This window comes from Tympanuchus pallidicinctus, unplaced genomic scaffold, assembly GCF_026119805.1.
Source record: "Tympanuchus pallidicinctus isolate F22 unplaced genomic scaffold, pur_lepc_1.0 scaffold8, whole genome shotgun sequence".
NCBI lineage: Eukaryota > Metazoa > Chordata > Aves > Galliformes > Phasianidae > Tympanuchus > Tympanuchus pallidicinctus.
In genome coordinates, this window is record NW_026294802.1 from 13,658,329 (window position 1) to 13,686,030 (window position 27,702).

The 27,702-nt window shown below is 46.5% G+C and overlaps 2 protein-coding genes across 3 annotated transcripts; one reads left to right on the forward strand and one right to left on the reverse strand.

Moving 5' to 3' along the window:
* Window positions 1-1,792: 1,792 nt before the first annotated feature.
* Window positions 1,793-8,172, forward strand: KDELR3 (KDEL endoplasmic reticulum protein retention receptor 3). Of its 2 annotated transcripts, XM_052667727.1 has the most exons (6): window positions 1,793-1,902; window positions 2,011-2,386; window positions 3,113-3,213; window positions 3,782-3,940; window positions 4,247-4,499; window positions 6,237-8,172. In XM_052667727.1, the coding sequence occupies exons 1-6, from the start codon at window positions 1,843-1,845 to the stop codon at window positions 6,275-6,277; spliced, it is 990 nt and encodes a 329-aa protein (XP_052523687.1). In that variant the 5' UTR covers window positions 1,793-1,842; the 3' UTR covers window positions 6,278-8,172. The 2 variants fall into 2 exon arrangements, with proteins under 2 accessions (XP_052523687.1, XP_052523686.1); XM_052667726.1 differs by having other exon boundaries at window positions 1,798-2,386.
* On the reverse strand, window positions 7,096-27,230 carry DDX17 (DEAD-box helicase 17). Its single transcript, XM_052667724.1, has 13 exons — window positions 26,885-27,230; window positions 22,577-22,727; window positions 20,626-20,725; window positions 20,359-20,492; window positions 19,555-19,620; window positions 19,127-19,268; window positions 17,058-17,218; window positions 16,802-16,974; window positions 16,405-16,515; window positions 15,843-15,904; window positions 15,423-15,482; window positions 10,967-11,206; window positions 7,096-10,289 (listed from the first exon to the last, which is right to left on the reverse strand). Exons 1-13 carry the CDS (start codon window positions 26,926-26,928, stop codon window positions 9,766-9,768), a joined length of 1,968 nt encoding a protein of 655 aa, XP_052523684.1. The 5' UTR covers window positions 26,929-27,230; the 3' UTR covers window positions 7,096-9,765.
* Between the last annotated feature and the right edge of the window lie 472 nt (window positions 27,231-27,702).

Below are 27,702 nucleotides of genomic sequence, written 5' to 3' on the forward strand. Positions count from 1 at the left end.
ATGGATAGAGAGAGAGAAAAATAAATTGAAGGAATATATGGAAGGAAGGAGGAATAGAAAGTTGGATGGATGGATGGATGGATGGATGGATGGATGGATGGATGGATGGATGGATGGATGGATGGGAAGCAGGAGCTCCTCAGAAGGTGAGCAGGTACTACCTGACCCTTCTTCTGTCTGGGAATGAAGCCTAGAGCCACCACCATGCCAACAGCCCCTGGTTGGGCAACCATGGACCTGCTTTCTCACCACACTGACTGAAGACAGCACAAGCCCTTGAGCCCCTCCACGCCTACTGCTACTATCCACAGCACAGCTGGAGATGGCCCACGGGTCTTGTTGTCCACCACGAGGGCCTGGATGTGACCCAAAGCAGAAGCTGAGGGGGAATGACTAGGGGGCAAATCACAGAAGTCCAGTGAGAGAAGAATGCTTTAGCAAGAAGGGTGAACCTGGTGTCCCTGGATTGTTGTGTCCTCAATAGAGGCTGGACTTGCAGGAGAGCAAGCATCCCAAACCAGCACAGGCAGAGATAGGAACCCAAAAATAGAACTGAAGGGGAAAAAAAAAAGAAAAAGAAAGAAACCCAACAACCCCAAATTCCCGTTTCTAATGCCAAATCCCAGCTTGCTCTCCTCCCTGTCACCCTGGCGACATTCCTTATGGTCGCCATGGAAACGGGAGGCATGGAGAGAGCATCATGGTGCGGGGTGGGGGCAGCGCCCAGCATTATTTCAGGAGGCAGGGAGACACCCAGGGCAAAACACAGGGAAGGAGGAGGGAAGGTCTATTTTTGCTCACTCCCACTTGGTGTGCCAGATTCTCCTTCTCTAAGCATCCGTATGCCCTTCGCCAACCCAGTGGCCTTCCTGTGAAGTCCCACTTGGAGCCTGGCGGTTCCCAGTAGCACCACTGGATATCAGCTCTCCTTAGGTCTTGGGAAGGCATGAGAGGAAGAGGACAAACCTCTGCTACCTGCAGTTGGTGGCCTTACTGTGGCCTTCCAGTGGTGGTGATTGGGTCCACCACATTCGGAACAAGAAGCAAAGAGGACCAGGGATGGCTGGACAGGGCTGTGAGCACCCTGATCTGGCTGTAGGAGTCCCTGTTCATTGCAGGGGTGTTGGACCGGATGACCTTTAAAAGCCTCTTCCAATTCAAACGATTCAGTGATTCTGCAGTGGAGGCTGTCCCCACTTCAGCCTCAGCATGCCCATGGGTAGTAGGTGGCAGTCCCCATTCCATGGGGATCCATGGGTGTTTTCCTACCCAACCTGCAAATACGGCTGGAAAAGCCCAGCACGGCAGGTGCTACAGCGGCTGGGAGGGAAAACACACAGCCAGCATGATGGGCTGGGAGGAAATGTATGCAAATGCATTCCAAAAGGAATCTGGCGATGCTAATAGACTTGTTAGTAAGCACTGGAAATAATATTTTTACACTTTAATCATTAGGGACGATACTCCAGGCAAGCCCATAAGGATGAGCCAAAGAAGGGAGGCGTGAGGGAACCATCTAGGGGTAAAAGTGGGGACATGGAGCATCCATATCCCATCTCAGCACCGTGAAAACCCATTAAAGAAGGGCTGTTACAAGATCGGCCACTGATGTTTCTGAATATGGTTAAATTGTGTAGCGATCCCTCCTCAGATCCCTTCTCCTAAACCTCTAAGGATGGCAGCACTTACACTCCTCGTGCACAGCCTTGTACTTAACGCGCTGCCCTGGTGGGATGGGACACGAAGTGACGGCAGCCCGGTGTGTCACATCCTTGCTTGATGGGGCACGGGACTGCCAGCACGGCACAAGATGCTGCAGCGGCACCCCAGCCCACAGGATAGATGGCCCTTTCCCTCCGCCTTCTCTCCTTTAAGGATGCTTCCGCGTGTAACTTGAGACAAGTGAGGAAAAAGAGAGGAAGGGGTATAAAAAAAAAAAAGAAAGGGGGGGGAAAGGGAAAAATAGTGCAGTTATTCCCGCCTCCGCCTCCTCCTTTCTCTCCTCCCCAGTCAGCCAGGAGCCACGTCACCCAGCGCTGCTCCGGGGCTGCCGACAGGACAAAACCTAACTTTGCACAGGCCCTGCACAGAAGGGAAAGGCGGCGACGGGGACGCAGTTCTGGGAGAGAGAAAAGTCCAGGGACGTTGGGGCAGGGGACGTGGAGCCTTGTGAAGGCGGAGAGAAGAGAGCTGCGGACTCTGAGAGAAGGGAAAGTTCAGCCGGAGGAAAGCGTACGCTCGGCTGAGGACGGAGCTCCCCGCGGGGTTTTACAGCTGCCCTCGCCCACCGCCGCCATGAACATCTTCCGCATCCTGGGGGACGTCTCCCACTTGTTGGCCATCATCATCCTGCTGGTGAAGATCCACAGGTCCAAGTCCTGTGCTGGTGAGTGCTCTCTGGGCAAGGAGGGGACCCTACTCCTCAGCTCTTCAGAGGCATCAGGCTCCACTTCCTTCCTCCCTTGCGCTGCCTCCCAGTTTCTTCTCCAGCTTCTCTCCCCTCCCTTTCTGGTACACCCTGGGGTGTTTTTTTTCTTTCAAGCCCATCACCGGGCTTTGCTGTGGTTTGCAGCACTCCACAGCTGGTGGATAGCTTCCTCGCCAGGAGGCAGAAGGATGTGCTGGAAGGATGTGATGTGGCACGGCACACAGCCACGGGGAAGGTGTCTGTGTGACAGCGAAGCAGAGGGGAGGAGGGTGATAAGGCAGAAAGTGAGCACAAAAAGGTTTGGTGGCACCAAAAGCAATGACCTCCGGTGAAAAGATGCAGAGGCCCTGTTTGGGCAAGGCATGCAGAGCAGTTGCTTCCCACAGAGCCAGAGGCTTGCAGGTACATGAGAGGATGGGTTCAGCTGTGTTCGGCCATGTTTGCCACCCCACCAGTGGTGACAGCAGCACCAACATATGTGGGCCAGTCCCCAGTCCCACAGCAATTCACCACAATGAGATGAGCAGGCGTGTTAGGACAAGGGCTTTGTGATGGTGAGATCCTGGCCTCTGGAGAAACACACGAACACAAGTGATCTCAAAAAAAGCACAGGGCAAAACCCACATCTGAAAGGTTTTTCTTCTCTCACCCGCCTTGCCTGTCTCTCCTGTCCTTGCCACACAGGTATCTCAGGGAAAAGCCAGATCCTTTTTGCCCTCGTCTTCACTACCCGCTACCTGGACCTGTTCACAACCTTCATCTCCCTCTACAACACCGTGATGAAGGTAAGGAGAGCAGCAGGGAAGCAGACGTTCCCCCCAGCTTCGCCATGGTTTCACCACATTAGTTTTTCAGCCAGAAGGAGGCAGGAGCAACTCCATCTTCTTTGCCTGTCACCAAAGCTAGTGGGTTACACACAGGAAGAGCAGCTAAAGGAGCTCCCTTCGGTGTTACTGGCCCTCCACTGACCATAGAACTCGCTCACTGCGTTAAACAAGTGAGCCCACCACATTTAGCACCACCAAGACCAGCTTGAGATGCTGTGAATGAGGGCTGGGCATGCACAACTGTTGGCTGCCACCAAGCCGACATCTTAACAGAGAGCCTTAGAGTTCTTAAACAACAGTTACACTCATGGTAGGGCTGAGTAGCAATCTCCAGTTGACCACAGGAGCACCTCCAGCACCCATCACAAGCCAGTGTAGAAAAATTGCTCACTGCTATCTCACCACAGCACAGCCCAGCAGGTGAACAGACCTGGCTTTTGGCAAAGCTGACTGAAGCCAAGCTTCTATTCAAGCACAGGCAGTGCGACCACAGGTCGGATCTTGCAGTTCTACTTCTCTCCCGCAGGTCATTTTTTTGATATGTGCCTACATCACCGTGTACATGATCTACGTGAAATTCCGGAAAACTTTTGACAGTGAGAACGACTCCTTTCGCCTGGAGTTCCTCCTGGTCCCTGTGACAGGCCTGTCCTTCCTGGAGAACCACAGCTTCACCCCCCTGGAGGTAAGGAAAGCACGGGGCAGGAGAGGGGAGGGAAGCCTGGCACTACCCAGATTGCAGGATGGTGAAGAGCTCTGGTTTTTAATACCAAAAGCACGCAGGAGAGGCAAGGCTGGTAATCCATGAAGAGCATGTAATCTGTAGAGCAGCTCAGCACTGCCTTCTCTCATTCCCCATGCTGTCAAGAGTACAGCTTTGAGTCTTTCCATGTCATTGGAGTCGGACTAGATGACCCTTAAGGGTCCCTTCCAACTCACACAATTCTACGACGATTCTATCGTCACCACCACCTCCATTTGCACCTCACAGATACTCTGGACCTTCTCCATCTACCTGGAGTCCGTAGCTATCCTGCCTCAGCTCTTCATGATCAGCAAGACAGGGGAAGCAGAGACCATCACAACGCATTACCTTTTCTTCCTGGGCCTCTATCGTGCCCTCTATATCGCCAACTGGGTCTGGCGCTACCACACCGAGAAGTTCTACGACCAGATTGCTGTGGTCTCCGGGGTGGTACAGACCATCTTCTACTGCGACTTCTTCTATCTCTACGTTACCAAAGGTGGGTGAAAGTGTTTATACTGGATGTGTATACACTGGATGCGGTCATTTGGCCTTCTTGCAGCTTGCCAGCTGTTAATCCTTGAGTTCACTCCTTGCCTGTGTAGAAATTAAAACCAGAGCTCAGCCTGGTTTAAGCCCACCCTGAGAAGTTAAATGTTTTCTGGTACATTCATTTCCACGTGCTTTCTGAGATTGCGTGAATCACAAAAAACCTCAGAGGGGGGAGAAAACAGGCAGGCAACGCACCTGCAGACATACGGAGCCAATATTAAGCCTACTTTTCCTTTCGGTGTAGAAGACACAGCATTCCCAAGGACTCATTCTGTAGGAAGACAGGCATCTGCACGTACAAGACTCCGCAGTTTCCCAAAACCAGATGCCAGCGATGGCTGCATAGCAGCGCTAGCGGGCATACAGTCTGGTAGAACACGCTACGGTGCTGAGGCTAAAGTAGGCTTTAAACTGCTCATTTGCTGAGGAGGGAGGAATTTGATGAAACGCAGCTCTACAGACATTTTCTTCTTTCCTGTTCCCCAGCTATTCCACCAGATCCTGCGCTGGGGGCTCTGATGGGTGGCTCTAAGCAGCTCCCTGCGCTGTTCCTGCTGGTAGAGAGGCGATGGCGTAGAACAGAGGGCTGGCCTCGGTGGATTAAGATTTTCTTCTGTAATTGAAACATCTCTGACGTTAGAACATCACTTTGCAAAACCACCATCAAGGTGCCCTACGTCAATGCCTTTTTTGCCTCCCATCGCCCATTTTAGCTTCATTCAATTCACGAGTTCTGCATCCTTACATTCTGTTAGAAATCCATACCCTTTGCAGTTGTGGAAGGTGGAACAAAAGGGGAAGGGAAAAAAAAAAAAGCCACCTCACAACTGCTGGCTTTTGGTCTCACATCACTAAGCATAAAGCTGCAGAACTCAGATGACACAGGAGGGAGAAATGAAAAACATTTGTCCCTAGGACATCACAGCAGGAAGAGAATTGCCTTCCCCCCACCCCCCCCAATCCCCCTTCTTTTACACAACTGTTCTGGATCAAGGGAAAGGAGAAGATGGTGGGAGCTATGCAAATGCCTGGCAGTCATTTATGGCAACCAGAAATGTTGTAGCAGGTTGCATCTCTCTTACGCTTGCAAAAAAGAAAAAGCATCTTTTGAAAACATCTCTATCACAGGAGGGCGCAGACAAAAGGGCAGCGATTCTGGTAAGGAAAGCAAGGATGCTTTATAAAAAGAAACCTACTTAATAAGGTTACAAAGCATCGCAAAGGGATCCTTATATAACGCCGGTTCTCTTCATCTTGTTTTTAAAACCAGATGAGCCGCTTTCTGTTTAACGCAGGGACCCGAAGGATGAAGGAAACCTTCAGCTCCCCAAAACTTGTGTTTCACAGAACAGCTGAGGTTGGAAGCACATGCAGGGATCATCCACTCCAACCCCTGGTGTTTCTGTGAGGCCTGCCAGCCAAGCTTCCCACGGCACATCAGCAGGGGGATGCTTGCAGGCTCTGGCCATAAGGCCATTTATTCTCCCTTAAAAGTAATGAAGGTGCACCATGAACAGAAGAGTGTATTGTATCGTAGGAAAAAAAAAAAGGGGGGGGGGAATATTGGTTTGAAAAGCTGGCAGCCTGCTATCTGGTGGTCCAAATGATCAGATTCAGAATACCTGTAGAAACAATGGATCAGTTTATATTCCCAGAAAGCCTTCATTTCCATCTCTTTTCACAGTCCTAAAAGGAAAGAAGCTAAGCCTTCCAATGCCTGTTTGAAGCCGTTTCCAGACAACGCCAGAAATTCCAAAGATGAAACTCCATTGATCACAGCTTTCCTTTCCTGGCCCTTGTTGACTGAAGAATGGCTCAGCTGGGCTTCACTCCAGTGCCAGGAAGACAGCGAGGCCAGGACAGCTGGTATGCTTGTCACCTGGATGAGACTCTCCCTCCATTTTGTTGCGTTTCTTCTCACTTGAAATTGGTGCTAATAAGTAGTGCTGGCCAACGCTAAGAAACACAGCTCGTTTTCTCCCTGCTCTTCCTAGCACTCACCTCCATAACACGCCTCTACCTTACCCCGAACCACCACAAGAAGCAAAAGGGAACTGTCACACTCCTTCAGTCCCCAACAAACGCCACCGTGAGGAGGGTGTTATCGTGAGACTGATAACGTATACAAAGCTCACTGGCCCTGTGTGCAACCACAGAATCGCCCAAGTTGGAATGAACCCACAAAGACCGAGTCCCACTCCTGGCTGCACGCAGGACCATCCAAAATTCAACTGTTACACCACCGGTACGTGAACACCGCCCTCCAAAAATTGACTCTGCTTGAACCCCCCCTCTATTAAGGTTGGCGTTACCTTCACACGGCAAGAATCTTCCGTTCCACAGGTATTCCAGCATCCTCCCCACTCACCCATCTCCAGTGAGGGTTCCTCACGTTCTACAGATGAGGGACATTTCAATTATAATTCAGTGGGTCGCCAACAGATGTTCCCAACCCCCTTGGATTTGACTTCTTTTAACAACTGGGAAGAACGGGGGCAAACGTTTGTTTTACGCTCCAAAAACAATAAAGACAAAATTCACAGTTTATTGACAACAGTGTTTTTATTTATACCTACAAAAGAAAACAAGATGGTATCAAAAGGACAATTTACAAACTAAGAATAGTAACATAGCTCTTAGTATCCTGTGCCTGAACACCACGGATCTATGAATCTCTCAATTCAAGTCTTGGTTAATACAACAGGAATGTGTTCAGAGACCAGCAAACGTGTGAAACGAGATGCTGGTCCCACACAAAGCCACTAACCCTTCCATTGCTCAGAGAAGTCCAAACAGTAAATTGCTTCAGGAAGTGGGAGGGGAGGAGACACCCGAGTCCTTACGACACTCCCACAGAACTTGTTACAGATTGAAAACAAACGCAAACGATAGCAGAGGCTAATGCTTATCAACGAGGGCCCTCCAGCTGGTGTTGGAACAGAGCAGCGAGCACCAGGTGGGACAGGGGCAGCACGCGCCGCCGTGCGCTTCAGCGCTCAGCAATCTGCTTAACACTCCAAACCGAACCCAGACCCTGGACTTCAGCTGACCTCAGTAACAATAAAGCACTGCAAGACTTGGCCTGTGTATGTTTACATGTGCACAAGTCCCCCCCAAATGAAGTAAAAGCGATAGCAAACCATAAGGCAGCTTTGGTGGCCCAGAGACCCTTTCTAAAGCCGGTCAGCAAGATCCCTACTCCTACACCCCTCAGACACATTTCTGCATCAGTCACAAATTAAAAATAATAATAATAAACCTCTATGCTTGCTTGTGAGGGAGGCCAAAGACAGATCAGTCAGTGCCCGGCTAAATGAAATGTTTCTGGCTTTCATTGCTCGCCTAAGCAATGGAATTTGAAGAGGGGATGAGGGAAGCAAGGGTCTGGAAAAAAAATCTCTCCCTTCTCCCTCTGTGTCAGCAACCTACCTGTGTGCTGCACAAACCAATGTGCATTTAGATCACAAAATTAATACTCTGGGAATTTAAAACAAAAAAAAATAATCTGTGTAAGCAAGCTTTTTGCCTGGACTATAAGTAGTTCCACTCTGTTAGGAAGGGGTGGGCTGCCTTGCTCATCCATATGCAAGAATGTCGACAGGGAGGAAAAAAAAAAACAACAGAACCCCCCCCAGCAAACCAACAACCCAACAATCTGCATTTTCCTAATGCAAAGTTCATGCCTCACAAACCAGGAGATGTATCCATTCCTTTTGTCACGTTATCAGATACAGAGCGGCTAACTTCTCTCATCATCTACCATCTCTGAACCGTCTCATATAGGAAACAACAAGTCGACAACATGCTTTACTAAAGGGGAAACCCCCCTCCCCAACACACACACCCACCTTAGCCTGTAAAATAAACAATTTATTTACTTATTTACTAAAATTTCACTCTTCTCTAACATTTTCTAAAATGCTACCTACCTGCAAGAGCTGAGCTCAAAGGGACCAATGGAACGGGGAAATGCACTCAAAGCCAGGAAAAGCAATAGTCAGAGCAAGGTACAAAAGAAAGAAAGCTTCAGAATTAAGATGCACTAACCAGCTCACTCCTTACCTCGTGGAAAGGAGATTCCAGGCAATCTCCTCCTCCGCCCTTCCTCCCCTCGCCCCTCCCCCCAACCCACCCTATTCAAACCTTATAAAGGTGGAAAACTCCATCCCATTTTGCTCAGTGTAGCAGCATTCAGAGCATTTCCCATGGCAAGAAGTGACTTTGTTCACCAAGGAAAGACTAACAAGATACGCTGTTGGTGGTCTTCATTCCGTTCGGTTTCTGGGCTCTCAAATAAGACTTATCTCCATAAACCCAACAGTAGGAACCTGAGAGCAGAAACTAGTTTAAGGGTAGCCAGGTTTCAGGCATTAATGACTCTGCAGTTTAACAACTGCAAGAGAAAGGACTTACTTGGCTGAACGCCACAGCAGTAATGCCCTACAGTGACTTTACTTAGTTTTCAGGTATTGAATCCGAGACAAGTTTGGTCTTCAACACAGGGGTTTTAATCTCAACCTCCCTACTGCAGATACCTCCTACAGGTACCAGAAGATGGGCTGCTGCTACCAGAGCTGCAGAGAATGCCAACAATTTACTCAGAACACCACTGCACTGAGACAAACGAGCAGAGTTTTCCTTTAGAGAGTTACCTATGATAGATTACAAGCAACAATAGTGAGCTACTTTAAAAAAATATATTAAGATTAGGAAAAGCGAGCATTGCTCCCTTGCATTTATCATGTTAAATGAACTGCTTTTTGGCTCCCCAAAGGCTCCCACCTCTCTGGATACTTCCTGAAATTAAGTTAATGTATTACAGAATAGAAACTTCCTCCCCTCAAAGCAAGTTTGGTTTTTTTTTTTTTGCACAAACCTTAGACACCAAGATGATCGAGCTGGGACCTATCTGCCTTATACTCATTTATTTTAGAGAAAATAAAATTTCCAATTTCCTCAACATGCAAGACAAAAAATAATAAATTTTCCAGTCAACTATATATATCTCTTTAAAAAAAAAAAAAAAGGAAAAAAAAAAAGATAGGGTCAGTAATGTGGATTACTGGGGGCCATTTTCGATGGGCTCAAGGGATTGGAACGGTGAATTCTAAGCCTAGCCTGCATGAGAGAGACATCACAATGGGAAAGAAGAGAAAGAAAAGGTTCCTTTAAATGCAAGAGGTCTAACACTGGTCACCAGCAGGCGAGTGGTCTCATTTGCGTGAGGGTGGAGGGGGTGGGGGCGGGGGTGGGTACTGGTAGGTGGCAGTCTGTCCCATATAGCCCATCACATTAGTGGCAGGGGGCTGAGGAAACTGTTGTGACATGAGCGGCTGCGGCTGCTGGCCTGAGCGCCCCACCATCCCTGCATACTGCTGTTGGGTAGTGCTCTGTGAGGTTCTCCCAGCGGTGGCAGCTGTGGTGCTGGCACCATAGCCACTAGCACTGTACTCCGCAGTGCCATAGCCACTCGTGCCATAGGCAGCTGCTCCATAGCTCCCTTGAGTGTAACCATACTGGCTCTGTGCTGCCCCAAAAGCGGAATTTGGGCTCCCGTAGGCACTGCCATAGGTCTTGTTGGCTCCGTTGGCGTAACTGTCACCACGCTCACGGTCTCTGAAGCCACCTGAGTCTCTCCGGCCCTCTTTCACTCCCCGGAGCCTCCTGTCACACTCTTCCTGGTACATCAGGTTAGGGTTGTTTACTGAACTGCTCGTTCGGTAACGAGAACGACCTCCTGGCGACGGATACATTAAGATTCAGTACCGTGAACAAGTTGTAAACAACGAACTCTGGTAATTATTGCCACCCTTTCTCCCCCTTCTACAGGCAGGGCACTGCCCACAAGGAGCAAAGCCATTCGCCTGACTCGCACAGTTTGTGTGCATCCATCCCTGCGTTTTATTCGAGGTGTAGCTATGAAGCTCAGGAAGTGTTAATGAGTGCTCTGGGAGACAAAGGAAACAGAAGTAGTATAGGACTAGCTTAGGGATGTAATGAAACTTATTATTCCTTCAGGGAGAGGAGGAAGAAATAGTCTCAGCCCATGAAGGTGAAGTCAGAAAACCCATTCCCTGATTTTAATTGCACTTGTGCATGCACACGCATCCTGCATCTGTGTCTAGGTAGGAGCTACAAGAAATTAATTACTTCACGTAGAATTAGCTCCTTGAGGATATTATTGGGGGAGGGGGGGGGGAAAAGAACCAAAAATCTGACTAAGCTATAGTAGTGGCCTAATAGCTTGTAAAAAAGAAATATTTATAGAACACATGGAGATCTCAGGTACGAAACAAATGCATGCTGACGTTTTATCCTAAAGTTTCACTTATTACTTCCTCATCCTCCTTCGATCTTCCCTCCCTCAAAATGGGAACCTACTCCCTATGCAGCCCCTCCCCCAGTTGTTTTTACCTCCACCACCACCTCCTCCTCCTCTGTGGTCCACAAGCTGCATCAGCTTTGGATTGATGGCTTGATTGGCTTCTTCCAACACTTTGATAAGCTCCCTGGCTTGTTTCAGGTTTCCTGGTGTGAAGAACGTGTACGCGGTACCTTTGTTGGTACTGCGCGCGGTGCGGCCAATGCGGTGCACGTAATCTTCAGAGCTGTTCGGATAGTCGTAGTTTATCACAAATTTAACGTCTTCCACATCTTGAGACGTGCCCGGGTGCGAAGCACAGTGAAAGGGTGGGGTTGAGGAAAGGGGAGAAGAAGAGAGGACGTGCCAACGAAAGGTGGGGAGCACGAATGCAGGTGACAGTAATAAGAAAAAAAAAAAAACAACACCAAGTTAGCAAATGCATGGAATAGATACAAGACAGACTCATCCCAAAAGAGTAGAAGACTCGGATTTGAGATCATCGGGAACAAAGACCAGCGTCCTGAAAAACTGTGGTAGATTTCAAGCAGCTTCTCCCTGCACTCAAATTCATCCTCCCCAGAATGCATTTCTCTGTATTCCAGCCTTAAATTCATTGATGTTGGTGAACAAACTAAGCTCTGTACTTTTTTTTTTTCCAAAGCACAATCCTGATGGTGAAAACCACACCATCTGACACAGCAAACTGGGGTGGAAGAAGGGAAGGACTGCCACTGTCAAGCTTTTACTCTGTTGGGAGAAGTCTAACAAGTAATAACAGTAATGAGATCACTTACCTTCCATTTGGTAACATGAAATAAAATGCAAGTCTTACAAATATTTACTTTTACAATCCTAACGAAGATACGGTGAGCTACTTCCCCTGGCCTCAAGTTTAAGGCTCTCCAATCACACTACTATTCAGACAACTCATTAAAAACTGTACAGATCGTACCTATGGTATCTTAACTTAGCTGCATAGTTATCACAAGAAGGCATTGCACTAACATTTCACTGTGCTGTTCTGTCCACTTCGGGCAAGCTTTGGCAATTTGGGCCATCCTGCATTCTGTTTACAGTTCCCAACTTCCCACATCAGATTGAAGCAGGAAGTGAAGGGATCAAAACTGCTGGGTAAAGAATACTACAAGAGATTGGAGCTGCACGCCTTCCGGGGAGACTTCAGAAACTCGTGGGACAGAAACAAAGCAAATGTTAGTGTAACACTTCAGTGAAAGCATCTAAAGTACCGAAACCACCTATTTGCTACAGTACAGAACATTAAAAAAAGCATGGATTTACAGTAAGTGTCCTAACAGCTCGTGAAAAAAAAAAAAATCTGCATTTTAAGACGAATATTCTGAAAATATCCAAAATAAAACACAGATTTTTGTGATTTCCTTTTTTTTTTTTTTTTTCTTTTTTGTTTTAAAGAGAGAAACATTCTCTGTTTGTTACCAGACCGATGCACACTCCCTCCTCCTGTGGGAAACCGCTGCAGCCGATCCCGTCTCTTTGCCTTTTATTTTTGGCGGCCTCCTTTCGAAAACTCCGCCCTCTGACACGGGACCACTGGAGCGCGGGGAGCATGCATCAAGGGTCCGTGGCAGCGAGAAGTCCCCACACACGCTCGCTCTGTGAACTGGCTTAGATGCTTCTCTGTAGCCCCATTTGGTTGGGAAGCGCCGGAGAACCTGGCTTCAGGTAAAAGTTTCAGGTCCTCCAACGCTTTCTGGCCCCGATTTGGGGCTCTTAGGGGCATTTGTCAACGACAAAAAAAGGAGATGCGAAAAACAACATCCAAAGGGTCAGACTGCATCTATTGCCCAGACTGCGTCAATTTCAAAGGGGTCGTAGGAAAAAATAAAAATGAGGGGGCTTGTAGTGGCAGGAGGGGGACTTTATGTCTGTTTCTTATTACAGCAAAGGGGGGGCTCCTCAGTCTTTGCTGGCTCCAAAGTCCTGAATCACACCAAAAAAAGGGAGTGAGAAGGCAGGTTTCACAGGGGGCTGCGCGAGTCTCCAGCTAGGGTCCTTGATGCAACAGGTTTTTTAAGAAGGGGAAAGCGAAACAGAGAGGAGTTCACATGACAGATTGCATCTTCACAGCCAGGGTACAACTAGTTTGACAAGCTGCAGGCTACATGATCCTCAGTCAGCCCCATTACGCACATCCATCAGTAGCAAAGCAACGTGAATTACCACGGAGGATAAAGGATGTGCTTTCCCAGCAGGAAGCGCAGGGAAGCGGAGCTATCGGTGTAGACAGCACTGACTTGACTGGGGAGGACTGGGAAGAATGGGAAGGCAGGAAGAGGAAAACATAAGACTGTTGTCCAGACTAGAAAGTGAACCTGGCAGAGCACGCAGCTGGCTGAAGAAATACCCGAGCAAGTACAAGACTCGGCTTCTCCAGTCTAGCATGCTCCAAAGTGTTTGTGCGCACTCACAATCTTCCTGCACTTTCAGAAGATCGTGTGGCAGGAACTAAAATTGAAACCGTCAATCATTTTTTGACAGCTATTTGGGAAACATGCCCTTTGTCAGGCCATCAGAGTATCCTATGGCACAGACAGTCTCCGATTATGGTATTCATTAGAAGGGACAAACTAGCAAACATGCTAGTCTAGAGAGCTGGTTTGACCATCAATGTAGATGTGCCCCCACCCCTGCACTGAGAATGATCTGTAGCTGATATCAAAGTTTCTGTTAAAGAAAACAAAACAAAACAAATTCAATGTTTTTAGTTTAATAGACTGAACAAAAAAAAAAAAAAAAAAAAAAAGAAAATTAAAAAAAAAAAAAATCAGTGCAGAGAGAGGACCTCACTCCAGGGAATTATCACAAAGAAGTCATGGGACTCAGAACTTACCTGGCAGAAGCTTTTTTGAAACCAATGTTCCATTAAGAAGAGGGAAAGCCCTGGTGACTCAGCCAAAAGGCGCGCGCCCCTGTTTTATGTTATTTAGGTAGAAGCCTTCACTTTCCAGGATCTTGGAGGAAGTCGTCCAGAAGTTTGCCAGTTAAGTGACTTATTTTAAGAAGCAGCAAACTCAGGGCCCCAAAACAAGCAGAGATGTTGTTCAGTAACAAGAAACAGACTCTGGTACCTTTCCCCCACAGCTTGGGTGAAGTGGAAGATGGGAAGTGGGGAGACTGTTTTCTGAAGTGTTATCCAATTGAGTAGTTTCAGTGAGTGTTTTTGAGGGGGGTGAGGCTGTTTTAAATGTCTAGGCAAGATGCACAAAGAAGCTACCAGCACATAGCAAGCCTGTTTAAAAAACGCTGCTAGAGAAAGCAGCTCTCTTTCATACAAACTAGTTTCAGGCCTCTGTCCCTTCTCCCAACAGGCCCAAGTTCTAACTGCACAGGTCCAGACATGACCCTAGAGGGCAGAGACTGAAGTCCGTATAATCACCTCTCTGAGGAAGTGTTGGACATTTTTTGAATGGGGAGGGGAAGGAGGGGTGCAGGTTGTGTGAACAAAGGCTGCCACATCTGCTAATGGTCTGCCTGCGTTCAAGCGACCATGAGATGCACAGCACAGCCACCCTTTCAGCATATGAAAAATAGAGTTCAAATAACGGTGACTTCCAATAAACCTGAGATTTTCCAGATGTTATCTGCAATGATGAGCAATAATTTTATCTAAAATTCACCGCTACAAGACACTAACCCCTAAGTGGTTTATATTCTGCCACTCAGGGAGGTTGGAATATTCAGTGCGCGTTATTAAACTCAGCACTTCAGAAGTCATCCTCCCCTTTTGGAGTGGGCAGATGCTTAAGGGCTGTGCCTAGCACAGTGTTTCACAGTCCAAGTATGCTCATTTAAGAAGGGGGTGCAACTGATCCATCCAGATCATTTTCATACTACCAGAATTGAGTGGTGCAATTTTGATTCAGTTACAATATCGGGCAACACTGTTCATGGCCATATGTAAGCTCAGTGATCCTGCCTAGAAGGAACACAGAGGAGGGGAATTACATGTCAAAATCAAAAATCTAGAGCAGTGCTTTCTCAGATGTGAACACATCTGCAGGGTAAAGATGTGTATATGTTGGGGTTTGTATGTTTCAATCTGCGGTGCGCTATGCAGGAGAATATTAGCTATTTGCTGTTGAAATGCTCTCCCACAACTTCCTACTTGGGCTTTATCTGGCACGCTCTGAACAGAGCAATCCATCCCTATAATCCAGCAACAAAAGCTGGATTTGGGGAAGAGGTGAGTGTGGTGGAAGGGTTGGGTTGCATAATTGGACGTCTCTTCTCCCTCTTGGCGATCGATTAGTCATGCCTAGGCCTTGCTGCAGACCAAAGCCTGTTCATTAGGAGCAGGAAGAGACTTTGAATATGAAAGAAAAAAAAAAGATTAATGTTAAAAAACGTATTTCACATGTGGGGGAAAATCACGCTTTGATTTTTTTTTTTTTTTTTTTAAAAGAAAGCATTTCAGGCCATAGAAGAAAAATATGCAGCAGTAGGCAAGAGTGGTCTATGTGTACAAACCTAGCCCACGAGATGCAACGTCGGTAGCAATGAGGATAGGAGCCTTTCCAGAGCGAAACTCTGTAAAACAAAGCATGCTATGAAGCAAAACTTTTCAAAACAAGATAACCTTATCTGAACTTGATTTACATTAAATGCTCGCTTTCCAGAATCTTGGTAATATGTACGGCAATGTCAGAAAACCCAACAAGTCAGGAAATAGCACATCAATTACTTCTCCATAATCTGGTGTCACAGGTTAAGCTAATTTTCCCATTGCATTTTGGTCAAATACAACCACTGAAATTAACAGTAAAGGCAAAAGAAAATCCTCTGACACGTATCTATTGGGCATAGAGACAAAAGAAAGCCTAAGAACAGCACATCTCAGTAAGTTACATGCAGCAGCCCGAGTTATCCCCCCCTCAGTGATGGACTCACCATTAAGCACCCAATCTCTTTCTGGCTGACTCTTGTCTCCATGGATACACATAGCTGGCCAACTGCCAAACAGAGACATACATTAGTATAGACAGAAAGTACATATATTAAAGGCAACAGGAAGCTTTATTGGCATTTCAGAAAGAAGGCAGAAAATAAAACATTTGAGAAATATTTTTATTCCCCATCTCCTTCCTCTGGCCTTTACCTACCCAGAACGTACGCTTGCACATTCAGATGCACCTAGAATGTTTCTTGCATATTAAACCCACTAACCATATAGCAGCCATCTAAGCCAAATCACATTTGCTATATTGATGCTGTTCCTGCCAGTTCATTACATCAGTATTCTGAGGTACTGAAAGCTGCACAGTTGACAAATATTCTCTCTTGCATTAATGCTTTGATGGACTGGAATATTCCAGGAAATCAAGACTGAATTCAGCCAAGAACCAAATGGACAGTTTGTTCCCAACAACAGCATGGCAAACGTTTAAACCTTGCTGCTTTTATTACAGCTTCTGTTTCTCACTACAAGCAAAGGGTGGAGGGAGTTAATCACCCATCTCTGCGCATCCTTCGAGTGAGATCATCACATCGTCTCTTTGTCTCCACAAAGATGATGGTCTTATTTTCCTTCTCCGCCATGATTTCTTCCATTAGCTGTATCAGTCTAAAATAGACATGAGAGCACTGAGCACACACACACAGCGATAAAGCCAGCACCACTTTCACAGAATTTAGGTCTTTTGTCCAGTACCACAATTAAGAATGCAATTACGATTACGACTACGATTACGTGTGCAATAGATTGGATAAATACAGGACTTACTTGCCTGGTAACATTCAAAGGTTAAGTAATACCTCAAAGTAAATTCACTATTCAGAATTCATATTTGACAATGCTGATATTAAAATATAGCCAAAAAAACTGAAACTCTAGGGAAAAATGAGCGTACTTATGGTCTTTCTCACTCTCCATGCACACATCCACTATCTGCAGGATGTTGTGGTTGGCGCTCAGCTCCAAGTTCCCCACGTTGATCTGAACATAGTCCTGCAGGAAGTCCTCAGCAAGCTGGCGCACTTCTTTGGGCCAGGTGGCACTCCACATCAGGGTCTGTCTGTCAGGCTAAGAGAAAGGGAGAAAGGTTTAAGGTTGTGGACTTCAGATGGGAAACCGAAGGAGGCTGTTCTTTTACAAGGTTCACACACCCTGATCTGGTCAACAATTTTGCGGATCTGGGGTTCAAAGCCCATGTCTAACATCCTGTCTGCTTCGTCCAGCACGAGGTATGTACACCGACGAAGGTTGGTCTTCCCTGCCTCAAGGAAGTCAATCAAGCGACCCGGTGTAGCAATGCAGATCTCCACACCTTCGAAACAGGAGGAAAAAAGAATAAGGCTCTTCATTTGAATGTCAATTGGTATTTTTAGTCAGAATGAATCACCTTCTAGAGCAAAATCACTTCAATAAAATGAAAAAGCACCACCCTCATCCATATCCAAGATTGACTCATTTCAGTAGAAGCCCTAGTTTCTTTTAATAATTCATTTTTTTCCCCATTCTGAAGATACCATTACAGTATTAATGTAATTAGAACCATTAGAACAATAAATGCAGTACAGAAGCTAAAAGCTTACTGTCAGAAAACACCGGCTAAGAGCGCCGAACACCAGCTGCCCAAAAACCAGAACGAAAATAAGCTTCTACTCAACCCCGACCCCCTTTCATCCATGCTTATACAATGTAGAGAGCTCTCTAGGAAAAATAACAGTGACCTACAACTAAACTCAGTCTGTTCAACAAGCATCAAGTGTCTCCCTTGCTGCACAGGTCAAATTAGTTTCAATTCCTTTTTTTTCCTTTTAAGTTTTAAATCACAGATTAAAATCATGGCCTTTAATATTGAATAATAATGCTATAATTATGACAGTCACCAAACCCGTAACTGCCAGCATAAAAACAGAATTCAAGTATCCACAAAGCAGCATCAAGGATGTTAATTTACATATTCCTTAAAATGGTGGAAGGGGTCCCTCAACTTTCAAGCCTCGGAGGCGAGTTCTTCAGAAGCAAGTGTTATAGAAATACCCACAAACATTAAGCTTAGCCAAGTAATGAATTGAGAAACAAAAAAAAAACAAAAAGCAGCACAAAAACCTCATACTTTCAACGATGCTTCACTTGCAGATGCACAGTATGCTGGGGCAGCCCTGATCTTTCTGTTTGTGTCAACTTGGGCTCCTCAGAGCTGACGAAGCTGGCAAAGCTCATGCAACAATTAGACTTCTAGCAGAGTCATTGGCTTGCTAAAGACACTGAAAAAACTGTACTTTGTTATCAGCGATGTATTCCTCCAAAGCAAATTCACCAGATACAAAGGAAATCACAACCAGTCAAAAGTGTGTTCAATGAGCTCTAGCCAACAATCTTTCATGCAGCAAATAGTAAGCAATGCTCCAAAGACAGTAACTCTTATCTGCCCAAATTCTCTAACTAACAAGTCTCCTTCATCCACTGCACAGCACTACAGAAAGTATGCCAAATTTCACCAAGTTGACCCCCTCACTGTCTTTTCATATAATATTGTCTCCTCCACTGACAATGCTGCTTCTGAATAGGAGTGCACTGCTGCTCTACTGAATAGAACTATCCCACAGCCTTCTACCACACATTGTTACCCTGATACTGCAGTGTTCAATAGTAACTCTTCAAACCACAGTGATAAGTAAAAACTTTTGATTCCTTGTGCAGATCTGCACGTGTAAGCTTTATCTTACGTCTTCTCGCACAATTATATCCACTTCTTCTTAGCCTAGAGAAGATTAGACCCTCAGAACCTTCCTGCCTTTGAAATCACATGCGGATGGCCCTTAGTATAAGGCTGGGTCACCAGAGCACTACTGCTGTTGCTGCAGAAACATGGCACTTTATTATTCCTAACTCCATCCCTTTGCTATGCTAGGAAAGGTTATTGCAGAATTTTATGGAGGTGCCACGAGCAGAAAGCTTAGTCCTTAAGAACAAGTTCTAGTGACCTTCACAAGTTCAAAGATAAAATGGAAAGGAAGCCTAATATCCAAATAAGCCATTATACAACACTATCATTGCAAGGGGAAGAAGAGACAGCTTCTCAGTCACTAATACCTCTTCAAACAGGCTTCAAGATCACTCTCAATACACAGGTTGTTTTTTGTTGTTTTTTTTTTGTTTGTTTGTTTTTAAAAAACACCACTCCAGAAATTTGCAAACACACATTTCAAGATCTAATTTAGATTACCTCTTTCTAGATCTCTGATCTGGGGACCTTTGGGTGCTCCTCCATAAATGCAGGTACTCTTCAGCCTTGAACATTTGCCATAATCGTCAGCCACCTGCTGCACCTGCTGGGCCAGCTCCCTGGTAGGTGCAAGAACCAGGCACTGCAGGAGGAATCAATTCAGGTTAGTCAAGCTGTAGACATGGCCTTAACTTAAGGGCTCTGCTCAAATGCCATAAGCAAAGCCAGACCATCTGCTCTCTAATAGCTAAAACATAGAAACATCTTCAGATCATGTCAGGAATTACACAGAATTTCAACTAATGAGCGGGATGTTCACATTGTGATTGTAAATGTGTTCTACTTACTATTATGATTTATCAATTAAATCACACATCTCATTAACGCTGCCATGCCATACAGATAAAAGAGGTTTGACAAGCACTTACAATTGGGCCATCCCCTCTCTCCAAATATGGCTGGTGGTTGATGTGAACAATTGCAGGCAACAGGTACTGGAACAAAAAAAAAAAAACCAAACAACTATGTCAAGACAGAGGACTCCAATATTCAGCACTAACGACCACCTGCTGTGACAACTGGGCCATGGGAAGAGCCCACTTTGCCTAACATCCCTTCAAAAGCCACTACATGTTCCAGAGATAGGAATAAATCTCATCTGTGTTAACACCTACAAAACCATGCTTGTATTTATTCAAAAGATGAGATTTCCAGAGCTGCTAGACAGAGCCACCTCATCTGCTTTTGGCATAGGTGGAAAACTTGGCTGCTTAGTACCTTTGAAGAAAAGGCACATCTGGAGCCTAAATTAGTAGAATTGAGTCATCCTGGCTTTAAACAATGCTTCTCGTAAAGAAGGAAATACCTTCCTGACCACTGCAGATAAAATTAATATATTAATGAAGACTCAGCCATCATTTCTTTGGATTTTCATATTTAGTAAGACAAATGCACCATAGAGCACATACTATTTCCTAAACCACACTGTAAGCACGGACAAAAGAAGTGCTTCAACATCAAAACAGAAGCACGCAAAAAACACGCCTGTGGATGAGACAGGTTAGATGAGCTGAGGCTCACCCACGATGCAATGAAGCAAGCTGTAAAAACATGCAAAAGCCTCACTTCGTGCTTGTAGTACTAAGACCAAACACTAGTAACAAGCAGCCAAGGGTAAATTCCACACGGCAACAGTGAAAATAAGTCTGGAGAGGAAAGGGAAGAATACATACTGCAAGTGTCTTCCCAGAGCCAGTCTGCGCAATGCCCACCATATCACGACCACTGAGAGCAAGTGGAAAGCCTTGGCACTGAATTGGAGTGGGTTCTGTGAAATTCTGGTCCATCAGGGCATCCATCACATACTCTAAACATTTAAGGAGGGAAACAATTTCTTTAAGGATAACTGAAGCTAAATGTAGTTTCAGAAAACCTTGTAAAAACAGAACTTACTGCTTTTGAGTAATCCTCATTTTCTTAAAGAAAGGCAAAATACTTACGTGGAAAGCTGCACTGGTGGAAGGCAAACACAGGCTTGGGGCAGCCCTCCATTCCTCGAATTGTTATCTCTTTCTTCCTTCTCAGTTCTTCAACTTCATACTATTTACATGGAGAAAAAAAAAAAGCAAAGAAATGCCAAATTTCATCAGGATCCTCAAGCACGTGCTTCTAATTATTAAGCTGCTTCACACCTCTACCTAACGGCTTACTTAGGGAGATCAGATCGACAAGATCTCAAAATGACTGCTTTCCTTAGGATTCCACCCTAGATCAAGCTGTCACATAGGCTCTCAACCAATCAGAGGTAAGGCTTCTCCACAAAGCCTAGCATCTGTTTTCTTCCAACCAGCCTTTCTAAAAACAAGTGCATCAATACCAGGTTTTAAAGGCTTTTTTCCTTCTTCCAAGGCCAGAATTTATCAACAGCTTCAAACGTGAACAGAAGCAGAGGAACAGACTAAGCATGTTCTATATAACAGTACTGAGAACCCAGTAAATAAAACAGGCCCTGCCATATTACAAACAAGGTGAAGGCAGGGCAGTCCCTCTCTTTCCATTAAAACATACCTAAGGATTTCCTTCCTGCTTCTAAGAAGCCCAGGCAACATCACAATGACCCACTAATGGCCTAATACTTTAAAATAGCATTTCTGAAATGCGTATTCAGAAAAGGACAATTTTAGGATCAGGGGAAGGGGCTGTCCAGGCTTGAACCCAGAGAGCAGCAAGAACACTGGTTAGCAGGGCACGTGTAACTGCGGCAGTGCAAGGCAGAGGCTAAGGACAGGCTACAAAAACAGACCAGGAGCAGTGGACTTGTTCAGCCTGGGAGAGGGGACTAACAAGGGAGTCTAACAGCTACTTTCAGCTCTTTGTTGTGAGCTACTTTAGAAAAGATGGAGCCAGACCTTAAAAACTTCAATTAGTTATTGAGGGAAAAAATACCATGAGAAACATTAAGACCTGAGACAGCCACACAGACGGATACACACTCTAATCATCCCTGGGACATCTGAACTAAGAAGGACAAGGCATTAAGCAAACTGCTTGAGCTCTGAGCAGAGCATTGGATGAGAGGATGGCCACAAAGACGATCAGGGGACTGGAGCACCTCCCCTATGAAGACAGGCTGAGAGAGCTGGGCTTGTTCAGCCTGGAGGAAAGAAGGCTGTGGGGTGACCTCATGGCAGCCTTTCAGTACCTAAGGGGAGCCTACAAACAGGAGGGAAAACAACTCTTCAAAAGGGTTGATGACTGCAGGACAAGGGGAAATGGTTTTAAGTTGACGGAGGGAAGATCTGGGCTGGATGTCAGAGGGAAGTTCTCTACAGAGTGCTGAGGTGCTGGAACAGGCTGCCCATAGAGGCTGTGGATGCCCCGTCCCTGGAGGTGTTCAAGGCCAGGTTGGATTGGGCCCTGGGCAGCCTGGTCTAGTATGAAATGGGGAGGTTGGTGGCCCTGCATGTGGCGGGGGGTTGGAGATTCATGATCCTTGAGGTCCCTTCCAACCCGGGCCATTCTGTGAAGTTCCTTTTTCCAGCCTGAACTGCTATCACAAAACTATATTTCTCCCAAATCTTCCTCAAGTATTTGTACCAATCTTAGTTCATTTCAGGGCCACCTCAGTAGAGAAACTCTGAAGTCCTCTAATTTACATCTGCACTGACAAAGGATGACATTTCATTTGTCAATCTCATGTAAGCAGATCACAGCAGTGTTTTGGTGGTGAGTTGCAAGTGGCCAAACATAAAATACCATGTATAAAAATGGCTGAAAACAGAAGCATCACTTCTGCTGACGTTACAGCGACAGCAACTACAAGCGTGAGGCAGCAGAGGACAAACATGCCAAACAAGATTAATGAAGAGACAGTTTTATTACGCGCTGTTCTAGAGGCCCTAGAACAAAGCTTCCCAGTTGTGACACTTCTTGTTGTATGTAAAAACTTACTGGAGTAAGCCTGGCCACTTCTGGATGTTCCACGTAAAAATTCTTCTCAAACTTGGGCAGTTCATTTAAGTCCCATTTTTTCTTTCGTAAGCGCTCCCCTGGGTTACCAAACTTCTTTGGAGGAAGAGGACCACCACGGCTTGCTCCAAACCTGGAAATACCAACATAAATTACAAACAGAAGAATTTAGTTAGTTGGGAATTTGCACGTTTCTGCAGCATTTCCACTCCTTTTCATCCCTTTGACACGAGCACAATATTCTCACAGTTCACTCTCTCTCTCCCTCCTAGAAACCAATACCATGATAGCTACAGCAACACAAACATGCCCTGTGCCCATTCTAACCCAAAGCCATCCCTGAGGTTCCTTTCAGTGCAGCCATTTTTAGGTCAGCCTTTCAATACCTAAAGGGAGGCTACAAACAGGAGGGGAATCGACTCTTTGAAAGGGTAGATAACTGCAGGGCAAGGGGAAATGGTTTTAATGGTTGAGGGAGATTTAGGTTGGATGTCAGGGGGAAGTTCTTTACAGAGAGAATGGTGAAGTGCTGGAACAGGCTGCACAGAGAGGTTGTCCCTGGAGGTGTTCAAGGCCAGATTGGATGAGGCCCTGGGCAGCCTGGTCAAGTGTTAAATGGGTTGGAAATTCAGGATCCTTGAGGTCCCTTCCAACCCTGGCCATTCTGTGATCCTGTGATCCCTTCCCTGGGACAAAGCTGCTGATACAGCTGTGCCTCTTATTTTCCACTGAAGCTTAGATTACACTTAAAACATGGATAGATGAAAAGCATGGGAGAAATCTCTAATCGCAAGTTCCTTCCATCTCAAGAGTAATTTTTATTAAGACAATTGCTATTTTCCTTTCTTCCCTTCTCCAGCTTCTCCCCTTTCTTATCAAACCATATGCCTCAAATACAAAACAAGGAAGAACAAAAAGGAAACAAGGTCAGCAAAGCCTGATAGTCTGTGTACAGCACTAGAACCAAGGCAATAAGTAACACCTCCCTTTTTAAACCAGCCACAGCAGAACAAAACCACAAAACAAAACAAATCCACCAGGGGGGAAAAAAGCAAAAAAAAGAAAAAAGGATCTTCTTTCAAACATCTCTGACTCTGCTAACAAACGTCCTAAGCATCAAGCAATGCCAAGTTACTGTTCTCTCACAGAAGTTTTATTTCCTCAGTTAATTTCACGCACTTCAGAAGGTTAAGAACTCTCCTATGACTCAGGGATGCAGTAAACAAAACAATAACTTCTGGCCAAAATCTGTAACGCTACTGAATTAGAGTAGTAAGAAGCAGTTACTTACTGGATACATTATAAATTATTATTTACTTTAAAATTCCACCGGAAAAATTACAGTCAACAAAACAAACCAAAAGCTACAGAAATCCCAAAGCAGTTTTCATTAACTGGTAACTAGAGGAAAGCCTGATAAAACTGAAGTAGATTTGAAATACTGCTTGCATTACCTTAATTACAGGACTATCTGTTCAGACAGTAGCCACATTTGCTCTTTAAACTGCTTCCTAAAGGAAATTACAAAATGACAAAGGCTAAGAGACCAAAAAGAAGAACCTGAACATATTAACAGGAAGGAGTTACACTGTTGGAAAAAGCTTGGCAGATATAATTTAACTTACAGCCAGCAATGCAAATTCTAATGTTTGTTTTGCTGCAAATGTTTCATTACATCTCTTCTCTCTTGTATAAATACCCCTTATTTTCTCCTCCTATGCTCACCAGGTTCCCCACCAGCACCCTGTGTTATCAGTCATTTCTGCCATAGGCAAAGATAACAAAACAATTTCAAAAATCACTTTGAGGCATTAAGTTGTCTTCTGGGACAAAGGAGAAACAACAGTAGTACAGATCATTTCCAGAAACATTCTGCTCCGCTGAAGATACCTGCTGCTGACCATGCTAACTTGAGGTCCAAATGCTAACTACTGATGCAACCCAGCAGTTCTAACAGAAGGCAGAGACAGCCTCGCTGGAGTCTACTGGAGGGCGAGAGGAAAAGCTGACTGCAGGACTGGACCCCAGAACAGCTGAGCACTCTATGTGCTCCACAGCTATCCAGAGGGAAGAACCCACACACAGAGGGCGGTGATGCACTGGAACAGGCTGCCCAAGGAGGCTGTAGATGCCCCATCCCTGGAGGCATTCAAGGCCAGGCTGGATGTGGCTCTGGGCAGCCTGGTCTGCTGGCTGCTGACCTTGCACATAGCAGGGGAGTTGAAACTAGATGATCATCGTGGTCCTTTTCAACCCAGGCCATTCTGTGATTATGATTCACGTGCTCTGACACGAGTGCAGCAGTTCCAGTTCTCCGTCCCCACACGCAATATGGCTGCACGCTGACCTGAGGGAAGGGAACCCTGCTGCACTCCTGCAACCCCGCTGGGAACCACCTGAGTCCAGCTCCAGTCAAGTTGATTTAAATCTAGGATTACTTCACTAAGAAACTCAGACTGACCCAGAACATTCCTCTCTAACACAAGTATGCCACAGATTCTGGGACAGAACTGAGAGAATTTATTACATTCCAGAGCAAACAGTACAGCTGCCTATCCTAATCAGTCACCTACAGCTCATTCCTCAGAGGAAGAAAACTGGAAGTCTGTATTTGTTAGCTCAGGGAAAAGTCAGCACTAGGAAGATGAAGAACTTCTGTACCCAGCATCCTGGGTGGCCCCACTTTGTCAGAGGGATTATTTATGAATTGCTTGTCGGTGGCTGAATCCTGATACATTAAATCTTCTGGTGTAATAGGCCAAGGAAACAATTTTCCATGCAGATGTCCAAAAACCTGACAAATAAGGCACTCCTCCTTACTTGCTTCTTACACCACATCCCTGATCTAAACCAGAAGAATCTACGACCAAAGCCCTTCTGCAGAGCATGACGACACAAATTTCATGCATGCTAAGCATTGTAACAACACTCTGAACAGTGTTACTTTAGGTAACTCTTAGAAAGTCTGCATACTCAAACATGCTCTCTAAACTCCAAAAGCAGCTGGGCCTGAGCTATCTCAGATTGCCAGAGCATTTACACTGATGTCCTTGTGTTGTGCTCAGCTGGAAAGCTCGTGGTGGAAAAAAACAACCATCCTCCCTGTGAAAAAAAGTGAAAGGATGCTTTAAGTTCAGAGTGTGAAATGTGGGCGCAAAGATAAAGCCTAAATATGACTATCTTCCTCCACAGATGAAGAGAAACTAAATGTTAAAGTGGATTTTGACACGTCAACAAAATATTCCTCGATCTGCCACTGAGAAAAAGGGAGAAAATAAGAGCAAAAAACATGAGAATCAGTCTTAATATGGCAGACCAGATCATATGGTACGTTTACTGTTAACTGTTGAGAATGGAGGCCTAACTACTTGCTACTATAAGGATGGAAAACAACACTCTCCTAAACTGGTTTTCACTTTCTCTAGGATGAGCCTTATTGCTTTTAACCCTCAGAAAGAAAACCAAGTCACAAACCATTTATACCATTTCTATGTTACAACGTCATCTTATTGCTGCTATCCTTAGAAGGAGTCAAAGCTGCAAAACCCTTCCGTAATCATTTCAACAGCAACACTGGAAGCACGGAGCAGTAGGCCATAACCACAGCAGCCAGACAGCTCCCATTCGACTGCTCCATCAGCTTGGTCACGCTAAGGCTGGTCACGCACAGCTTGGCTGTGCCTGCAAAGCACAGCCCAGGCCATGTTTACAGCCACTGGCCTCCTGAGAAGGCAGGCAGCCCAGCGGCAGCTTTCACTCTCATTTCCTCTCACGAGAATGGCCCTTCACCAACTGCCATCTTCTGAGGGAGCCCCAAAGGAGCAATGACAGCACGAAGGGCAGCGCCAGAGCCACAGAGACCCCCGTTGGTGGTTGGTGGGGAGGAGGGAGGGAAGAGGTAGTCAGGTAAAGGAGAAAATAAATTAAGGATACGGGGACAAAAGGAAGAGGTAGGCCTTAGAACTGCAAACTAGGCACGTCAGTAAGAAAAAGAGTAAATAAAAACAAAGCCACCCCTTCCTGCCGAAACTGTGACAATACGCTTCTCAACGTGAAAATCGGAGGTGCAAAATCCGTCCTCACCCCCTACCCCCTCCCCCAATGCCCCCTCACGCTCCTCAACACGATCATGTGAGAAGAAACCCCCCCCTCCCAACCCTTCCCCCCGGCCCCCAGCCTCTTCAACTGAGGTGCGCGTCCCCCAAGCCTTCTGCCCCCGCCCTTCCCCCCCAGCCCCCCCTTCCGATCACCCCCCGCCCCCCAGCCCGGCCCTCCCCGTCGCCCTCTTACCCGCCGCGGTCCCGGTCTCGCCCCCGGTCCCCGAAGCCCCTCATCGCCCCCGGGGGGGTGGGCGAGAGGCATCGGAATGCCGGCCGTGGTGACGGCGAAGGGCTGGGGGTGCGGGGCGAGGGCCCGGCCAGCGCCGGCTGGGTCTCGGAGGACTCGGTTTGCGCCACCTCGGCTCTCGGGAGGGACACAAACGCAGAAGAATTGGTCAGTGGGTCAGAGACCCGCTGAGCGTCGGCGGAGGGAACAGCGGGGCTCTCGGTCGGCTCCAGGGCCCGTCAAGTGTGGAGACGCTCGCGTCTTCTTCCTCCGTGCTCCCGGCACAAAATGGCCGCCGCCGCCCCAACCCGCTTCACTTACGTTACGGGCGCCCCGGCGCTGCGCAAACCGCGGCTCCCGAAAATGCCTACGCTTATTCCCGGAAGCCAACTACGTCGTACGCGCTTATGGCGAAACGCTGCTCCGAACGGAGAGCGAGATACGAAAGTTGCGTAGCGTTCTATACTTCAGCTGCCCCAGCGCGAGGCGGGGAGGAAAGAGAGTATCGCTCTTCTTATTCCTCAAAGTCTGCTACGCAAGGAGCCTATAGCGTAACCCCTTCTAGAGGGTAGGGAAAAGCTAAGCCGAGGCGTACGTTACGTAAGCGCACGGCGTACGCAGCTTGCGTAACTCAGGCTGACGTAGAGCAGGAAGAGCCCGACCGTTTTGCGTAAAATTCTTCCGCGGGCTGTGCGGGAAGGGCTGGCGGAGGGTCGGAGGATCGGAGGATTACGCTAATCGTGCAGCGTAGCGGCGCTTAGAGAATACGGCCGTTCGGCCAG

Coding starts and splice junctions, on each gene's coding strand:
- KDELR3 (XM_052667726.1), top strand. CDS start 1,843: ATGGCCCTTTCCCTCCGCCTTCTCTCCTTTAAGGATGCTTCCGCGTGT. Junction 3,941..4,246: donor ACAGCTTCACCCCCCTGGAG/GTAAGGAAAGCA, acceptor TGCACCTCACAG/ATACTCTGGACCTTCTCCAT. Junction 4,500..6,236: donor CTATCTCTACGTTACCAAAG/GTGGGTGAAAGT, acceptor CTCTTTTCACAG/TCCTAAAAGGAAAGAAGCTA.
- DDX17 (XM_052667724.1), bottom strand. CDS start 26,928: ATGAGGGGCTTCGGGGACCGGGGGCGAGACCGGGACCGCGGCGG. Junction 20,493..20,625: donor CCACCAGTGCAGCTTTCCAC/GTAAGTATTTTG, acceptor TTAAATGTTTAG/AGTATGTGATGGATGCCCTG. Junction 19,269..19,554: donor AGAGAGGGGATGGCCCAATT/GTAAGTGCTTGT, acceptor TTCCTCCTGCAG/TGCCTGGTTCTTGCACCTAC.